Below are 17,761 nucleotides of genomic sequence, written 5' to 3'. Positions count from 1 at the left end.
CTGATTTATAACAATTCATACGCAAAATCAACAAGGTACTGCAAACTCTTTATTTAGGAAACTACAAGAGTATTGTAGTATACAAAGTGCTTATTTGCCTGCTCTGCTCACAACACAACACGCCCCTCACTGCTCCCGGAAAGAGGAAGCAAGCAACAATGAACTGGATTTCAATATAAAGTCGCGTCTAATGTCCGAGGTCAAACACGGCGATATAAATCGATGTTTACGTTTAGCATCGATGCCAATAAATCGTAGAGCATTATATCGATTAATCGATGTGTATCGATGAATCGTTACACTCCTACTAGTTACTCTTCCAAATAACGGACTGAGTTTGATTGGCTGCCGCGGTCTCCCATTGGCTAGAGTGAGGACGGCGTGGGCGGAGCCTCGGTGCCCAGCGAGGCTGGTCGGGAGACGATTTGCTCGCTGGAGGCGGCGGTGGAGAGTCCTCAACAAGAACTTGAGAGAATGGCGTCAAGCAAGAAGAGTAGTGGGAGCGGCAGGTTCGACAAAAGTGTCAACGGGCGACGCTCGACCAGACTTAAAGAGGCTCCAGTGGGTGAGTCGATCTTTTTTTGTGTGTGTGTGGTTTTCTAATGACGTCTCCCCCGAGCCCGCCCATACCGCTTACTTCCAGTCCCTCGCGACCTTAGCTTAGCTAACTAGATATTAAGCCGTTAACAGCTTAGCTCCACACATCATAACAAACAGAGTTTGTGATGCTATGAAGGCGTTCCTGTCCTTAGTGAGGGAAACATGCTTCATCGCCTCACTGTCCTCTGCCCCGTCGTGTTTATGACAGCAAGCATTCCCTCAGCCGTCAGAGTTGCGAGGAGTCGGTTTATGTTCACTTTTCAGCGTTTTTCTGTCCCTGCTTTCAGCCGCCGACACTGATGAGACTCGTCTGAGAAGGTACTGTGTATTCAAATAAAAATCCTAGATGTATGTCCCTTTTGTGTTTCTGTATGTTATTAGTCATAGTGACGCTACGTGTGACGTCAGTCCAGACAGGATACGCGTCGTGACACTCAATCAATTTTGCACGCTTGTCTTGATTTGTCTTGAGCACCGTCCGACTACAGAGAAACTCAGCAGGGAGTGGCTCCTTAAGAGGTTTTTCCTCAAACGTGAGTCATTTCTTCCAATGGTTGGAGCACAGCAGGAAGGCCGTAAATGCCCCACGGATGTTCTGCCTGTGCTTGTGTCCCGGATCTTGTGCTTTCCTTACACTCCACCAGTGTGGTGGCAAGGGTCGACTAGACTAGACTAGACTAGAAATAGAACTATAGTATTTATTGAGGGATAAATTTCCAGAACCACTTGCAATATGTGAAAGGCGACGATATAGAGAGATCATAAAGGACTGTGTAAATATCTACATTTTAAATCCACTAATTTGCTTGACCCATCTTTCAAGTTCCAAAACACCCCCACAGTTGACAAATTCATAAACTAGAGTCCTAATATTTACTTTTCTTATTTGATATAGTGTCATGGATATCATCCGAAATATATGCATGTGAGGTGCAGGTATTATTTGAGGTGCAGGTATTATTTCTGTCCACTTGGGGTCGCCAGACAGCAGTATCTGTGCTGTGACTGAACGTGTCTGACTTTGAATGCAGGCTCAGTTTGACAGTGCAGAGGCAGCTGTCTGTTAAGTGGCCAACCCATTAGCCACTCTGCATGTTGAGCGACTCCATGTCGTTTGCGGTAAATGTCACGTTGCGTTGAAAAATACAATATGCCGGATGGGACTGAGTGACAAGTCAAATCTTAACTGGACATGACTCGACTTGACACTTGGCTCTTTGCGCCTTCTTATTATGGGATACTTTAAAAAAAAAAAAAAAAAGCAAATGGCGGGCAAAGAAAAAGTGCACAGCGAGGGGGAGGGGACACAGAGTGCTCGTGACCCCTGTCCCATAAATGCAAACAAGTTCAGCCTGAACAACAGGATGCTTGCAACAATGGTCTGCATGCGCAAATCTCTAACGAGACAATTACATAGCAGAGGTAGCCACATTCTTGATGAGACCCCCCCATGACATGCAAGTCACGACAAAGTCAACAGGCAGCAGAACAACAAAAACAGACTTGCTGCCATTTCTTATATGATTATACTGTGCTAGAAGTTTTATTAGACTCGTTGCCATAGAAACCAGCTTTAATGTGAATGTACCATTTCGGTTTATGCAAGCTCCCAACTGACCAGTTTGCACTTAAACTAAATGCACATTTTTTTAAAAAAAGCAAGACTACATTGTACGTTTTTAAATGTTGGTGAAATCATGATCAGCTCCAGATCAGAAGTGATTTCGCTATTGAGCTGTTGAATGTCACTCAAGTGTTCGGTCTTGACCGTGACTATTGGGGTGTAACGATTCATCGATACACATCGATTAATCGATATAATGCTCTACGATTTATTGGCATCGATGCTAAACGTAAACATCGATTTTATATCGCCATGTTTGACCTCGGACATTAGACGCAACTTTATTTTGAAATCCAGTTCATTGTTGCTTGCTTCCTCTTTTCGGGAGCAGTGCGCGGCGTTGTTGTGTTGTGAGCAGAGCAGGCACGTGAAAGGGGAGTCGACAACTAGTACGCGGCTCCTGGGCTGGTGCTATGGCTAGTGTCCAAAAAGACGAGGGAATTGGCTCCCCTTTAGGCTTCAAGTGATTCTTTGGAAGCACTTTGGATTCCAAAGAAAAGATGGCTCAACGGACAAGACACGTGCAGTTTGTAAATCCTGCCATGCGGTGATCAAATATTCAGGGAGCACAAATCTCGCCGCACATTTAAAGAAAAAACACGACATCAAAGTTCAGTGTTAAAATAAGCACTTTGTACGTATACTACAATACTCTTGTAATTTCCTAAATAAAGAGTTTGCAGTACCTTGTTGATTTTGCGTACGAATTGTTATAAATCAGGATATTGTTCTATATTTTTTATTTAAAAAAAATATATATATATATCGATCGTTCAGCACTATATCGTGATATATCGTGAATGAATCGCAGCAGGCTTTAAGATATCGGCAAATATTGTATCGTAGTTCTTTGTATCGATATGATATCGTGACAAAACGCGCGATTTACACCCCTAGTGACTATATGTGTTGAAATGTTGGGCGAAATCATGATCAGCTCCAGATCAGAAGTGATGTCGCTATTGAGCTGTTGAGCGGAACTCAAGTGTCAACATTTGTACAGACTTGGCACAATTTGCTTTTGCTCTTTTGCCTGATAACTTATGTGAAACAAAACAGCTTGTGAAATCAATTTCGAGAGCGGTGATTCCATTTTTAAGGTCCGGCACATTCAGTTTTACTTGGCTCTGTTGTCAGGAGACCTTTGAAAGGGCTTGCGTTTAACCAACGAAGGTTGGCAACCTATTATCAAACCAAATGTCACCTTTGTTTTGGCTGGCTTCTGCTCTGTACTACACAACCCCCCCCCAACACACACACACACACACCATCGGGGTGCAACAAATGACAAAGAAACTGTGCTAGCTTCACCTCAGTTGTAAGAAACATAAGCGGACATACGTGTCAGATTTCCTTTGTCAAGTTTACAAATCGAATGGATTATCCGTCCGCTTTTATAGACTTTTTAAATCTAAAAGTAATGTTTACATACAGCTGCCATTCACATATGTGTATTATTAATATTGTATTTTCATGAACTAATTTTATTTCATTGAATTATCAAATAACATTTTGATAAATTATGATTGATATTGTGGCAGGAGCTACATGTTGGTGGCCAACAATTCCAGAAGTGAGAACAGAGGGCACGATGCACGCAATAACAGACTGGGAATGTTTTATTGCCTGGACTTGTCATGGTGCCCGGGGGGGCTGTAGTCACACAGTCAAAGAGCCAATGGGCAAAAGAGTCGTCACACGCAGGCACTGAAGCACCGCCCCACTTGTCTGCAGCAGCGCCTTTTAAAGCCGAGCGGCGAGTCAAGTATGCTCAATCTGGGAAGCTTCCGGCAACATTTCCAACTCGAGGAAACTAACGAGACGGCAAGAGTCAAATCGGAAAACTGTCTCTTTGCTCTGGGCCACCTTCCTTCCCTTCCTCCATTTTCCCGTCTTTCCATGTCACTCACTCACTCAGTCTTTCTTTTCCACCATGCTCACAAGAGAGGATACAGACAAGGACAGAAGCTTGAACACAGATGCCGGTAAATTATGTCATTTTGTTTTGTGTGCTTCACTAACAGTCATGAAACTGCTTGAGTGTCGAGTTGCTCCATGTGGTTAGCCAAAGACACCAGTATCTGTAAATACCAAACGTTTGGTAACTGGCAGGGCTGTGGACTCGGTCGGATTTTTGCACCGAGTCCGAGTCCGGCCTCTTGACCATGAGTCCGGCTGTCCATTTTTTCTGTTAATTCATGTGACTGCTTAGTCTTTATTCAAGGCTAATTTAGACCAAAATCTAAATAATTACAACAGTTTTGTGATGGCTTTGTCTTTATTAAACATATAATCTTCATGTTTTTATTGAAAACAACATAGTTGACACCGTACGACGCCGTACGACATCGGTTTTTCGCTATAATTCGGTATAATTCGAGGTAGTCCACCCTCACCCAAAGTTAAGGTTTCATGGGAATATTATTGTCATAATTGCCTGGACCATATATGATAATTGTTTAATGGTAGTTATTGATAGATCTTGAAGATGTCAAGTTATAGGTGCATATAGCACATTCATTGTAAGAGGGGAAGAGATGTTGTGTATTTTGGGCTAACTCAAATTCCGTAGTAGAAAAACCCCAAAGGTGGGATGGGATCTGTGGTTTACATATGGAGATCGGCATGTTTATTGCCAATACTTTGCTGGGCTGAGGTGCGTCCGGCGCACTTTTCGAGCACTTGACAGTTTGAATCAAGCCCCAAAGGCAGAGGGCTCGATGGAACTCTTGCAATTGACATCATCGGATTGTGCGGCAGAGCCGTTGATGCGCCTGACCTACTCTGGTCAGCGGGGGAGTTGGATGCATTCGGGCTCTGAGTGGGTTGATTTGGAAATGTGCTTTGTGGGCTAATGGCTTTGACTTCTTCACTGTGGCACTGACATCCTGTATTGAAGATTCTCCACTCCGGTCCCCCCTGAAACCAACGGACTATTTTTGTTCCTCTACGCATAATGTGTGCATTTACACTCGTTCTTTAGTGCAGCCGCAGTCTCAAATTCCTTCCCTGGATTCTGCTGAGTCGTGATATTTGCACAAAGAGGTGCTTGGAAGGGAATCGTTGAGACACTGAGCAAAAAGTTTGAACAGAAGACTGAAAGGACTTAGAGGAGCAGGTTTAATGTTTGCCATCGTCCTGACTGTTTTCCATGTGAAAATGACCAATAAAAGGGTTGAAGCACTATCCAGAAATATATTCTCCCCCCCCCCCCCCTTTGCCAAAATAGCCTGAAGTTGAATATAAATGCTGCAAAATGTGTCTCTGTCAAAATGTCATCATTTGCGTCTTTCCACAGCAACTCCATTTTATTACACTTAGCAAAGCAGGAGCTGACCCAACCGCGTCCAATCCTGCGACTAATCGACAAGGCCGAAGAACCGCTTAACATTTAAGCGCCCGTAGGGCCCTGACTGCCCTCGATCCCTATTGGAACATTTGGGGCGTCATCGCCGCCTACGCTTGCACAAGAAGGCCTTTCTGCTGACGGCTAAGGATAACCGTTTTCCTCGTGGCGGGTGCCTCGGAGGAGATCGTATGTGCAATATCAAATTATCAAAATATATTTTGATATCTTCATCAAATCGTTTGGGTTGAAATAATTAAATTAAATGCTGTGCTGTTTCTTCCGCTAATTGCGAGGTCGTCTGATGGCCAAGCTTGTGGCATCAAATTAGACCCTGTGCAAGCATTATACAAGTACTAGTTTACCATTAGGCTGCAAATATTTTTCACGGGGGCGATATTTGCTACCAGTAGTCACAAGCCGCGGATCACCCCATTTACAGAGTTGTGAAAAGCGAACAGCGGCAGCCGCGTCCGTTGCCGCGTTGTCAGCAGAAACGTGGCAAACACTCTGGGACTCTTATTAATTTGTGCTTGTTTTCACGTTTCGCGTATCAATGATCGGCATTTGTCTTTGATGGCCAGGTCATCAATAACGAGTGTGGTTTTACCTGGTGAGTGAATGACAGCTTTAGCTTTTGGCTACATAGGCTGACTAATCCAAATTGGAGGAGGAAGTTCATGTTGGGCCTGTGACAAGATCTCGTGTAGGACTTGAAACAAAATGTCATCCCAGGAGCGGATTCTTGAATGAGCATCTCGAATGGTTTTGTTTGCCACCAGCACACATTTTTGCATCGAACATCTGCCGGTGCTCATGTGGCGGGCATTGTGTCTTTGCCTCTCACAGTGATGGACACCACAGCAGTTTTTGCGGCCCTATACAACGTGTGCGAGGAGAACGCCGCCTTCTTCTCGGGCGGGGTCAAAGGCCCGCAAAGCGACGCGGCCCGCCGGCTGGTGGACACCATGAAGCTGATCCAGGAGCACGCCCGCACCCTGGAGCCTGTCATCTCCGGCTTTGCCGCCATCTACCACCATTTTGACTTTGACCCCCACATACCAGCCAACGGCTATCGATCTCTCGTCAAGGTAGGCCCCCCTCAAATCATCATTCCACTCGATAAAATGGCAGCTCACTTTCATCATCCTTCACGCCAAAATAACTATCTGGAAATGGGAGATCTATTCCCGAATAATGAGCCAAAAGTTTGCGTGCCAACATCCTGACAGAGTTGATACACGCCTCCTCGCCCCTGCATACATCCCTGAAAAAACAATTTCAAAGTGAGATGAATCTAAAAGCCGTTAGCCAATTAATTTGAGGGAGCCTCCAGTTTACTAACCCGTTGAAGAATTGCTCAGCAGACCCCGCTTGGCAGGACACGAGTTTGTTTCAAGGTCAGCTCGTTTGTTCCCTAAATTGATTTTGTCTTGCAAATGGAGTGAGAACAACTCCTGGGTGGACGCACACTATTTTATCTCCCACAGTTATTGATTGAGCACAGTGACCTTCAGAAGAGACCTACAGGCGAGCGGCGGGCACATGAATGCCTCCCTCTGTGTACTGCCGTCGAGCCCTCGTGTTCCGACAACGGCCCTGACTAATATGTTCATCGTAACCCCCCCCTGCGCAAGTGTCGCAAATTCAAACGTATCGTGCTAAGTCTCTCAATGATCAGTCTTTGATGTGTGTGTCTGTGTCTTTTTTTTTGTAGTTGGACTCAAATTTGTGCCACACCGATGACCGCAGACCTTAGGGCTTGCAAATTTTGCAACTGAAGCGACCATCTGTTCCAAAAATACTTACAAAACTAAAAGAGTTTGTGCTGTTCCCCACTGGCAACATTATGAGAACTTAATTCACACTTGAGGCAATTTCATTTTAATATTCCGAATGCTCCTCCAAGTGGATGAGAAGTGAACCATTCTGAAATGGACTGTAAAGTGTTTGCGTCCTGCTTTGCTGCTGTTCTTTTCACAGCAGCGCTCGTAAGCTGAAATCTTCCTCCTGGCGTTGGCAGGTGGTCCGTTGCTGCCTCCTCCACATCATCCACAAGGGGCGCTACATCAGCAGCAACCGGCGCAGCATCTTCTTCCGTGTGGCCCACAACACGGGAGAGATGGAGGCCTACTGCAACGCGCTGTGCCAGCTGCGGGCGTTGCTTTACCTGGCCCGCCGCATGCTGCACGACAATGGCCACGGCGACCTCTTCTTCCATGACGAGAGCGGCCTCAGCGAGAGCTTCGTGCACGAATACAGCTCCATGCACAAGGGGTGCTTCTATGGCCGCTGCCTGGGCTTTCAGGTGCCGTCCTCATTGAAGGCGTGGGGAGGAACAGATTAATTTTGATAAACATAAAAAACATTTACATTATGAGATGAACCGTTAGCCATTGCTTACCGTAGGCATAAAAAGAAGGATTACAGAGGAAGTCATTCAAAGAAAATTCAACATTTGTTTTGCTTTCAAATTGACTCCCATCTTTGTTAGATAGTGTGCTGCTAGTGGTCGGCAGTGGAATTACACCCCTACTGGCACATGTTTGGGAAAATTCAAATAGTTTAACCAAGTGTTGCGTAAGATGTCATCTGTTGTTTTGTTTTTTTTTTGCTTGAGGAACGCGACGTGACTATGGCATTCAAGGTCCCGATTTTCTGCTTTTGCCCCACCAGTTCACCCCGGCTATCCGTCCGTCCCTACAGACCATCGCCATCGGCCTCGTGGCCTTTGGAGAGAACTACAAGCGCAATCAGTCTGGAATAGGTCAGCACCGTTCTCATTGTCATTCAAGGGTTGTTCTCGCCTCGCCGCTTCCACCCTCTACCCTTCTCCCTCACCTCCCCCCTCTCTCGCATCTTTTCGTGCCACGTATGTGTTGCATGCTCTTTCATCCTTCCGGAATCTCCGACGGTCGCCTGCAGTTCTCTCCGCATTTTAGAACCTTGTAAAAGTCTTGTAAACACCAGAAGAGCCTTGGGTAGATATTGATATGTACAACGTGAACGCTGAGAGCACTTTGCACTGGCTAGCTGAGAATTCACTCCCCCTTGAAATGCTGCATTTGCTGAAATGCCTTCAAATGCCATTGGCAAAAGTGGCATGGTTGGGGGCTCTGGTTCGTGTTGGTGCCTCATGGAGCAGCTGCCTAAGATAGGACAGCGCACAGCAAATGTGCTTTTTCATTTCATTTCTTTGATAGTGTGTTTGGACACACGGAACGAGAAATATAACGAGAAGCCACTGTATAACCAAACGACAGTTAAACTATTAATTTTGTACGCCTTTTTTCACGGAGTTTATATGTCTGGCTGCAATTCAACTCGCTCTTTTTTTGTGCTCTCTGTTGTGCCCCAGTGGAGGCAGGGGGTATTGTTAGGGTGGTGCTCACTCTAACTTATTTTGCAAGAACCACACTGGAGACAAGTTTCAGACACCTGCAGGTGGAGAGTTCATTCGTCGCTGTGCTTACAGCGATGGTCGAATGAGATCTGACTCAGGCCTCATCAGGTGCATATTTATTGAGAGAAACAGAGTGGGGTTGAAAGTGGGGGTGTGGGAAGACAGGATGGGGTGAAGCCCCTGGCCTGCCGATTAAAGCATAGCAGGGGGTCTTTTACGACGACGTGTAAACAAAGCAACTTTGATTGCTTCCTTTGCAGCTAGTTAAATCAGTTGAAAAGATCTTAGCACTTTGTTCTACTACTTTTGTTAAGACAGGACAAGCTAGGTAAATTATTACAGGTTACATTCCAACATAATCATACCATGAAGATATTCTGTAAACCCTAACAGGTATTGCACCATATAGTGAGTAAATGTGAACGGAGTCCTCTCAGAAAAAAAAAAACCTTGAACGCGCCAGTAGTGCTCGTCCATCAAGTATAGTTGCAGGAGTCGAGTCGACGTAAAACATGGACGGATCTGAGAGGCTTCTGCAACTATTCTTTGACTTTTAATAATTTTCACTCCCTGCAACACAAGTGTACTTGTTGCTCCCATCCTTTCTTTCCCCCCTTTGATTACTTTCACTGCCCGGCCGCCGCGCAAATTGCACCGGTGTCGTTTTACATGGGCCGTCCTGGTCTTTTGCCCCAGGTGTGGTGGCCAGCTCCATTTTCACGTCGGGCAAGTACGTCATCGACCCCGAGTTGAGGGGGGCCGAGTTTGAGCGCATCACCCAGAATCTCGACATCCATTTCTGGAAGACCTACTGGAACGTCACAGAGACTGAACTGCTATCGGTAAGTGGAGGCGGAAGCCCCCCACGCCCAAATTTCAAAATATGGTAAAATTCACAAATCCGGCCCTACTTCAATACTTGGCAAATTCAAGACTGGCTGCATGTTGAGACTATCAAAGAGGAGTTCACTTCATTTATACCTGTAGCTGGCTAAGTGACGACATGTTTGTCTTCAATACTTGTGTGCCTGTTGGGAGACGTCCCGCTATCATTATGCCTTGGTGCCCACGATGATAATAGAGGCGAATTCAATTTATTCTGCGCCATTTATGATTTATTCATGAGGTTTCTCTTTCCCTCCAGTGAACTCACTGTGTAACGCACAATCGCCTTTTCTCAATATGCACTCCTCCTCCCGCCGCCTTGCAGAGTCTGGTCAGTATGACGTCCGTGACGGTCAAGGTGAACCGAGCGCTTTCCGTGCCTTCCATGCCCTTCGACCTTCCGCTGGCAGCCAATCCGCGAGCCTCAGTGACCATACCGCAGCCCTCGGCACACATTGGCACCAACCCTGTCCAGATGAGGCTCATCTCCTACGAGCTGCGGGAAGGACAGGTACCTGTCGTGGCGATGGGCGGACTTCACACTGTCATTTGACTTTAACAAGGCTGCTTTTGCACCGCATGCATAAAAAATTGCATTGGTATTTTTTGTGTGGCGGCTCAGTGGCGCACTGGTTAGCACGACCACCTCACAGTTAGGAGAGTGCTGGTTCGATTCCACCTCCGACCCTCCCTGTGTGGAGTTTGCATGTTCTCCCCATGCCCGCGTGGGTTTTCTCCGGGCACTCCGGTTTCCTCCCACATTCCAAAAACATGCTTGGTAGGCTGATTGAGCACTCCAAATTGCCCTTAGGTGCGAGTGCAGTTGTTGTTCGTCTCTGTGTGCCCTGTGATTGGCTGACAACCAATTCAGGGTGTCCACCGCCTACTGCCCGATGACTGCTGGGATAGGCTCCAGCACGCCCGCGAATCCCGTGGAGATAAAGCGGGACAGAAAATGGATGGATGGATGGATATTTTTGGTGTAATTCCACCACCGACCACTAAATACCAGCACACTCTATTGCGCTGCCCTCAACTGAAGTCCCGAAACATTGTTTTACACTTGTGTTCTCTCGCTCCAGGACAGCGAGAGCCTGCTCTCGCTCACCCGCTCTGATGCGGGCGCCATCTCACTCTCACTGGGGATGAAGGCCAAGCGGCTGCCGCCGTCCTCCTGCCTCCTCATCCACTTCCATGGCGGAGGCTTTGTGGCTCAGACCTCCAAATCCCATGAGGTACAATTACCAAATACAAATATAATTTTTCTTACCGAGCCAGCAAAGGCAAACATGAGCAATGTCGCTGCTTGTTCCTCCTCTGAGGTGTGAAAGGAACCAAATTGACGAGGTCGACAGGCGCAGGGACAAAGTGATGGGTTGTGGCATCATAAAAATGTGCACACCCTCTTCGAACCGGGGTGAGGGTCTGTTTCAGAGCAGTTGCCGGTCATATCACATGTCCTCCCCGTAATGTTGCTCGGACGGCAGTCGCAGCACCTGCACTAGTCCAGATAGGCCAGATGCTCTGCTCATGTTTGCTCCCTCATGCTGACTGCCATTGAAAATGCATGAATTGCGCTCACTCGCTGCGCCCTTTGTGCAGCGCTAAAGAGCAGATGTGTGTTTGAGAATTTTGTTCTTGGCTGCCAGAACGTGTGTGCACCACAAGGCTTTCTGGAGTCATGTAAAATTAACTAACCTCGCACGCGCACACACACATACACACGCACACACAATTCCTTATCGCCTGTCGAGTCGACCATTTGTTTTGTTCCCTTGCAGTTCGTGAATGATGAGCTGGCCTGACTGGCAGAGCTGCACATAATCTCTGACACTCGCTTCAGCAGTGACAGTTCGGACACACGCACTAGACACTATTGTACCCGAGCAGCCTCTCAAGAGATCCAGTGCAAGAGCTGTGTTTTTTACAAGATAGGATCGCGCAAATATGGTTAACTCTGTCCAAGAAAAGTAAGTTCACGAAACAGACCAAGTCGTTGTTTGGGAAGAAAAGAGGATTGTTATTACCAGGTGGTAAAGTCGCATACAACGGAAGGAGCAGCACAACGTCCATTGAATTTGAAACAAAAAAATACAAGAAAAACGGTTTTACTTCCTCATCACGGTACGCTTGTGTAAAATATAACACGAGAGACATTTTTAATTCTTTAGGTGGGGGAGCTAGAATGGTTTTATGGAATTTCCATTGAGAAGTACCATTTCAGATAAGTATTGAAATATTTCTTATTAGACAAAAGGAAAAAAAACTCCACATACAAGGTAAACGTAAATTGCATAGGTACGCATCAAAAGAGAGGATGATCGTAACGGCAAATTTGTGACGATTGTCCCGTTCACGCTTTCCTTTGCTGGCTGCACGGGCTCACTTGAGCGCACTACGATTAATTATTTTGACAGCAGAACTCTCAAGGTGTCACCGCTGAGTTTCTGGAAGTGCTGAGTCATCACAGTCCGCTTCCATGACATGCAAAACTTGGAGAGAGAACTTTTGAGCTCGTCGTTAATCTTGCGGCAGCTCTTCACGCCGTTCCCTTTTGCGTTCTCATCAAATGAGGACGTCTTTTGTTGGTGACCGCACTGTGTAGCTCCTCTGTCTAGACAATAAAGCCGGAAAGCAGACACTCCACATCGCAGACACCGATAAAGTTTTATGCCCCCCTCCTCTTGTCTTAGCCCTCTTATCTTCCTCTATGCTTTTTTGTGCCAGCTGTTGTTTCTCGTGGCTTCATCCGCACATCTAACGTTCCCTTTGGCTCTTTTTGTGCAGCCCTACCTGAAGAGCTGGTCTCAGGACTTGGGCGTCCCCATTCTGTCAGTGGACTACTCCCTGGCCCCTGAAGCCCCTTTTCCGCGGGCCTTGGAGGAGTGCTTCTTTGCGTACTGCTGGGCTTTGCGGAACCACCAGCTGCTCGGTATGTGCAGTACTCTCCCCGCATTCCTGTTTTTCCCAACCTCCCTCAGACTAAAGGATCTCATAACGGATTTAAAATAAAGTGTTCATGATCTGCCCCTTTCCCTGCCAGGCTGGACCGGCGAGAAAGTCTGCCTCGCGGGCGACAGCGCTGGGGGCAACCTGTGCGTGACCACGTCGATGCGGGCAGCCACCTACGGTGTGCGCATGCCAGACGGCCTGGTGGCCACCTACCCAGCCTTGCTACTCACTGCCTACGCCTCGCCGTCCCGGCTCCTCAGCCTCATGGACCCCATGGTGCCACTCAGCGTGCTCTCCAGGTGTGTCAGCGCCTACACAGGTGCGTGGCCGCCGTCCTCCCGCACGCTTTGCTTTTCACATGACTCAACGCGCAGTCAGGTACACCGAGTCCCAGCTTCCACGTAGAATGTTCAACATAAACGTCAGCATTCATTTTAAAGCACAGATTATTTTTAGATTTAATGCTCACAAAGGAAATTCACTTGCCCTCACAGATGTGAATGAAACTCTTTAGAAAGTGATTATTTTCTTAAGTAATTTCTTCCCTTGCAGGAGTCATTCCTGTAAAGCCCGCCACTTCTCGCTATTTGCATACATATATATTACTTTGCGACTCTTCTCATTGTGGCGTGTAAATAATCGGCACTCGCAATAACATTTTGTCTGACAGGTGGAGGGGGCTGTGGTAATTAATCCTATATATATTGTCTAGCGTTTGGTTGCCATCAATAACTATTATTTGTTTTTATTCCCTCTTGGCTGAAATTGTCTCGAATCATCACATTTGTTTCTTTTTTCTTTTATGACCTTCCCTCGATCCGTAATTGAAGCTTCTGCCCCACTCCAGGTAATGAGCCGCAGACAGAAAAGCAGGTGGAGAAGCTGAGCACACTCACCACGGTGAGGAGGGACACGGCGCTGCTGCTCCGAGACTTCCGGCAGGGCGCGTCCAACTGGATCCACTCTCTCCTGGACTCCAACACAGGCGCCGACTCGCAACCGCTAGCCGCTGGTAAGCAGGGATTTGGTCACCGGGGGGAGATTTACTGTTGAGAAAATGGGCGAACGGAAAGGGTAGCATACATAAAGTTGATTTTAGTCACCAGTAAACGACAATAGGCAGATTTTGGGCTGCCAATATGCGCAAGTCAAAAAATAAAAATAATTATCGCCATCTATGTACACGCGCACATATATTGTGCTGGCCTTTTTGTGTTGCAGCTGATTACATTTGGCTATTTAAGAGGTAACGGTAGCCCGTATTTTTAATTCATATGATTATCTGGACCACTTATGGCCTCCCTGTTGTTTTCCACGCTTGTAAATCCATTCATATCAATTCAGCTCACTGCAACACAAGGCCTTCTACAGTAATTGTTCATTACCGCCGCCATAAATTACCCCCACGATGGCCTAACTAGCCGACGCAGTGGATTCCAAACTCAAAGCGCCGGCAGTTGAATTTGTCTTTTTGCGCCTCCAGACACGGTGAGGACGAGCGTGTCGGAGACGTCCATCTCCTCGCCTCACGTGGACCCGCCGGTGCCGTCGAAGCCGGACGACTCCCCGGCCAGGAAGTTATCCGCAAAGAGCCAGACATGCCAAGACCTCAGAGCTCATAATTCTGCCTCCCTCTGCGCCCCGCCGCTTGTGTCTGAGCGCACTGTAGGTCACAACAAGATTTGTTTTGTTTTTACCTTCTGCTTTTCTCTGAAATGAGGCCGTTGCTCAACCTTGAAAAGTGCTGCAAGTTTTATTTTATTTTTTTCAACAGGCATCCTTGTCTGTGTTGATCTGCTTAACAAACAAGAACTACTTTTGAACAGTCAAACGTCATAACATTCTGCCTTTTGTTATAAAATATTTTGACTTTTTTCCGGCTTTATTTTTTTTTAATCCTTATAGCGTGTATTGCAATGTTTTGTTTTTTTTGCATTTCTTAATATCAACTCTAAAGCCATGTCACATTTTCCTGCCCTGTCTTCCACAGCCTGAAGAAGTCCACTTCTCCATCTCATCGGACACTCACTCATCTGTGCACAATGACCTGTCTTTGGTGGCCATACCGCCCCCCGATGGCAAGAAGGGCTCTGAGTTTCCAGTGGGCTTTGAGCCACTGCGCTCGGAGCAGCTGTCTGAAATGAAGCTGCTCAGTTCGCCGATAGCCAAGGACCCCTTCTGTTCTCCCCTTCTGGCCCCAGACAGCATGCTGAAGGCTCTGCCGCCCGTGCACATCGTGGTAAGCACCGGAGAGTGTTGCATGATTTGTGGTCACTGTCTGTGCTGCCATGGTGCTTCATGAAGATTTATAAATCTAAACTCAAAACACATATAGAGCAGCAAATCTTTTTGAAAGGGGTTTGACTGGTAGCCGACGACATAAGCTCCTCTGCAGATTGTGTTTGTGATTTTCAAAATGACACCAGTGAGTCAGCGCAATGGTAAATATGGCCGGCACAAAGAAGAGCTTGTCACTTGGCTTCCTTCCTTCTGCTCATCATTTCATTAAGATGCCCCACACGTGTATCTGCTTGGCTTTCCTCAGGCGTGCGCCCTGGACCCCATGCTGGACGACTCGGTGATGTTCGCCAAGCGCCTGCGGGCCGTCGGGCAGCCTGTCACCATGTGCGTGGTGGACGACCTCCCCCACGGGTTCTTGAGTCTGTCGCAGCTCTCCCAGGAGACCAAGGAGGCGGCCGGCATCTGCGCTGAGCGCATCCGCGCCGTCTTCGCGCAGAAAGAGATGCCGCCGCCCGAGCCGCGCAAGCATCGCAAGCTGGAACGAACCGATAGGGGTGGCGCCGCCCTGTTTGTCCAAGGTGAGCCAGGCTCGGGGCTCGGGGCTAAAATGGCCGAAGGAGACAGCTTTGTCACAATCACACAAAGTGATGTGGAGGGCGTCGGAGCTTAGCAAAGACGCATTTGGGCAAGCACAATGAGGAAGTAAGCTTCCCTCTCCTTTTCATTACTTGACGGGATGGCCGTTTCGCATCCGTTATACGGCAGGTGCCACACACTTTCAAGGAAAGAAATTTAAGATCACAACCCCGATCAGTTGGACATGGATCAATCCTGTCTGGGCGCATCAGATAAGACGCTCCTTCGCCGTATCATTGCGATCCAAACGGCCCCTGCTGTCCCTCGGCAGAATGTCTCAGCGCACGCTTAAGAGCACCACATTATGCTCTCCATTACGCCGTCAATACGGCTCGCTTTGTTGACGCTAGCGCTGTTGACTTGTAGCCCAAATCCAAAGAAGAGACCCTAAACAAATGGCGCACTGCACATTTCTTTCCTGGTGGACTTATTTTTTTATTTTATTTTTTATTTTCTAAACAATCATTTGCTGTCATGTCCTCGGCCGTTCTTGTTCTGTTTCCACCCATATCCGCTGATGTAGCGTTGTGTAGCATTGAACTGTAATTCTGTGCCCTTGAGTCCGCCATGTCAGCGTGCTCGATGCTTGTTGAGGAATAGTTGCTGTGGACAGTTTTTTTTTCTGCAAATAATGGGCAGAATCTCCAAATGGCTTCACCGACAGCCATTTTACACAAATAATTTGCTCCTTATGAGACTGTTTGGGTTCGATTTATCGCTGTGAACATATGCTGGAATATCTCTGTCCTTTCAACATGACGCTGTTGCTCCACAGAGCGTCGCAACCTGTTGTTTAATTCTTATTCTACAAACACAGTATTCATTAGAGTCCCGTGTTGTGACAAGTGCCAGCACTTGCGATGCATCCTTGCTTTCAAAATTTTTGGGTTTAGTTCGCCGTTAAAGCCTTGAGGACCACTTTGTATTTTCCAAAATCCTCCCCCGAGCGGGATTATGCAGCAGCAGAGTCGGGCGGGTGGATTAGCCCCGTCTTTCTCGCCACATTTTTGCTGTCAGACGGATGAAGAAAAGCCATAAGACGGCCGAGCACCACTTTGCGCTCTCTGCACTTTTGCTCTCGTTTGTATGGTTGTGTTCTTGTTTTCCTGTTTTCGCCGATGCGTAAAAGACGGCATCAAGTGCAAGCAACCACAAAGCCCAACTGACACTTTGAGCATCTGCTGATTGTCTTTTTGTCCAAATCTTTTTTACTGTCCAAATATTCTGGACTGTTGCTGTCAATGTGATGCTGCTGCTCCACAGACCGCTGCAGCCTGTCGTCACGGTGACATGCTGCCTCACTCAGTGTTCTGTTGTTGAAATTTTTTCAACATTGGTCTGTCAAACTAGTTAAAAAAAAAAAAACTAAACGTAGTCACCAATAACTTTGATTAAGGATCAGTAAACACGTGTCAGAGTTTTTATTCCAAAAATACTTACAGCAAGATTACCTTTACCTTGGTGGCACACTCTTTCTCGAAAAACAGAGCATGCCGTTATTGCCATTCATATCCGGTCACAGGATTTAAATTTCGGTCATTTGCGTGTTGATTGAGCTTAAAATTCAGAACCAAAGACTGTATACTACAATGCTGAGACCATATATATTGTTCATCAGTTCTCTTGTCAAAACAGCTGCTAGTTGACTTGATTTACTTTGAATAGGATCATGCTGTAAAGATGTTAATGAGCTGTAGTTAAAACAAGCCACAGACTGGAAACAACGCCGCATCTCCTCAAGGAAAACACCACAAGTGCAAACCTGTGAATTGAAATGAGAAGTCGAATGTATTTTTATCCTTGTTACGACTCGTGTATATATTTTTATGTAAAGAGCTGTTTCTCAAATGGGATTGCTTGAAATTGTAGAATTGCAGGTTCTAAATCTTAGACTATAATGTGTTTTTATAGGTGATTAAATACATAAATGTGCTATATATTTTGCATATTTTTATGTAAAAACAAATCAAAAGTTTGGAATTATATTTAGACTTGAACAATGAAGGCACTACAACGCTCTGAAATGATTACAACACAAGATCTTGCCAATAAAGAACCAACTGTTACTCCACTT

The 17,761-nt window shown here is 46.6% G+C and overlaps 1 protein-coding gene and 1 long non-coding RNA gene across 5 annotated transcripts; one reads left to right on the top strand and one right to left on the bottom strand.

Moving 5' to 3' along the window:
* The first annotated feature begins 376 nt into the window (after positions 1-376).
* lipeb (lipase, hormone-sensitive b) lies at positions 377-17,753 on the top strand. Of its 4 annotated transcripts, XM_061288306.1 has the most exons (14): positions 432-565; positions 888-918; positions 6,420-6,661; positions 7,594-7,878; positions 8,247-8,337; positions 9,670-9,815; positions 10,184-10,369; positions 10,941-11,093; positions 12,646-12,790; positions 12,902-13,129; positions 13,658-13,822; positions 14,294-14,475; positions 14,801-15,049; positions 15,356-17,753. In XM_061288306.1, exons 3-14 carry the CDS (start codon positions 6,422-6,424, stop codon positions 15,719-15,721), a joined length of 2,436 nt encoding a protein of 811 aa, XP_061144290.1. In that variant the 5' UTR covers positions 432-565; positions 888-918; positions 6,420-6,421; the 3' UTR covers positions 15,722-17,753. The 4 variants fall into 4 exon arrangements, with proteins under 4 accessions (XP_061144288.1, XP_061144290.1, XP_061144289.1 ...); XM_061288304.1 differs by lacking the exon at positions 888-918 and having other exon boundaries at positions 377-565; XM_061288305.1 differs by lacking the exons at positions 432-565; positions 888-918 and adding an exon at positions 3,639-4,209.
* On the bottom strand, positions 7,930-14,321 carry LOC133160559 (uncharacterized). The gene is made up of 2 exons (XR_009715923.1): positions 14,212-14,321; positions 7,930-13,856 (listed from the first exon to the last, which is right to left on the bottom strand). It is a non-coding gene; the product is annotated as an uncharacterized LOC133160559 (long non-coding RNA).
* Positions 17,754-17,761: the final 8 nt, after the last annotated feature.

The sequence above is a fragment of the Syngnathus typhle genome, linkage group LG10 (genome assembly GCF_033458585.1).
Source record: "Syngnathus typhle isolate RoL2023-S1 ecotype Sweden linkage group LG10, RoL_Styp_1.0, whole genome shotgun sequence".
Classification (NCBI taxonomy): Eukaryota; Metazoa; Chordata; class Actinopteri; order Syngnathiformes; family Syngnathidae; genus Syngnathus; species Syngnathus typhle.
The sequence above is the reverse complement of the archived record's forward strand: the minus strand, read 5'-3'. Positions and strand labels throughout refer to the sequence as shown.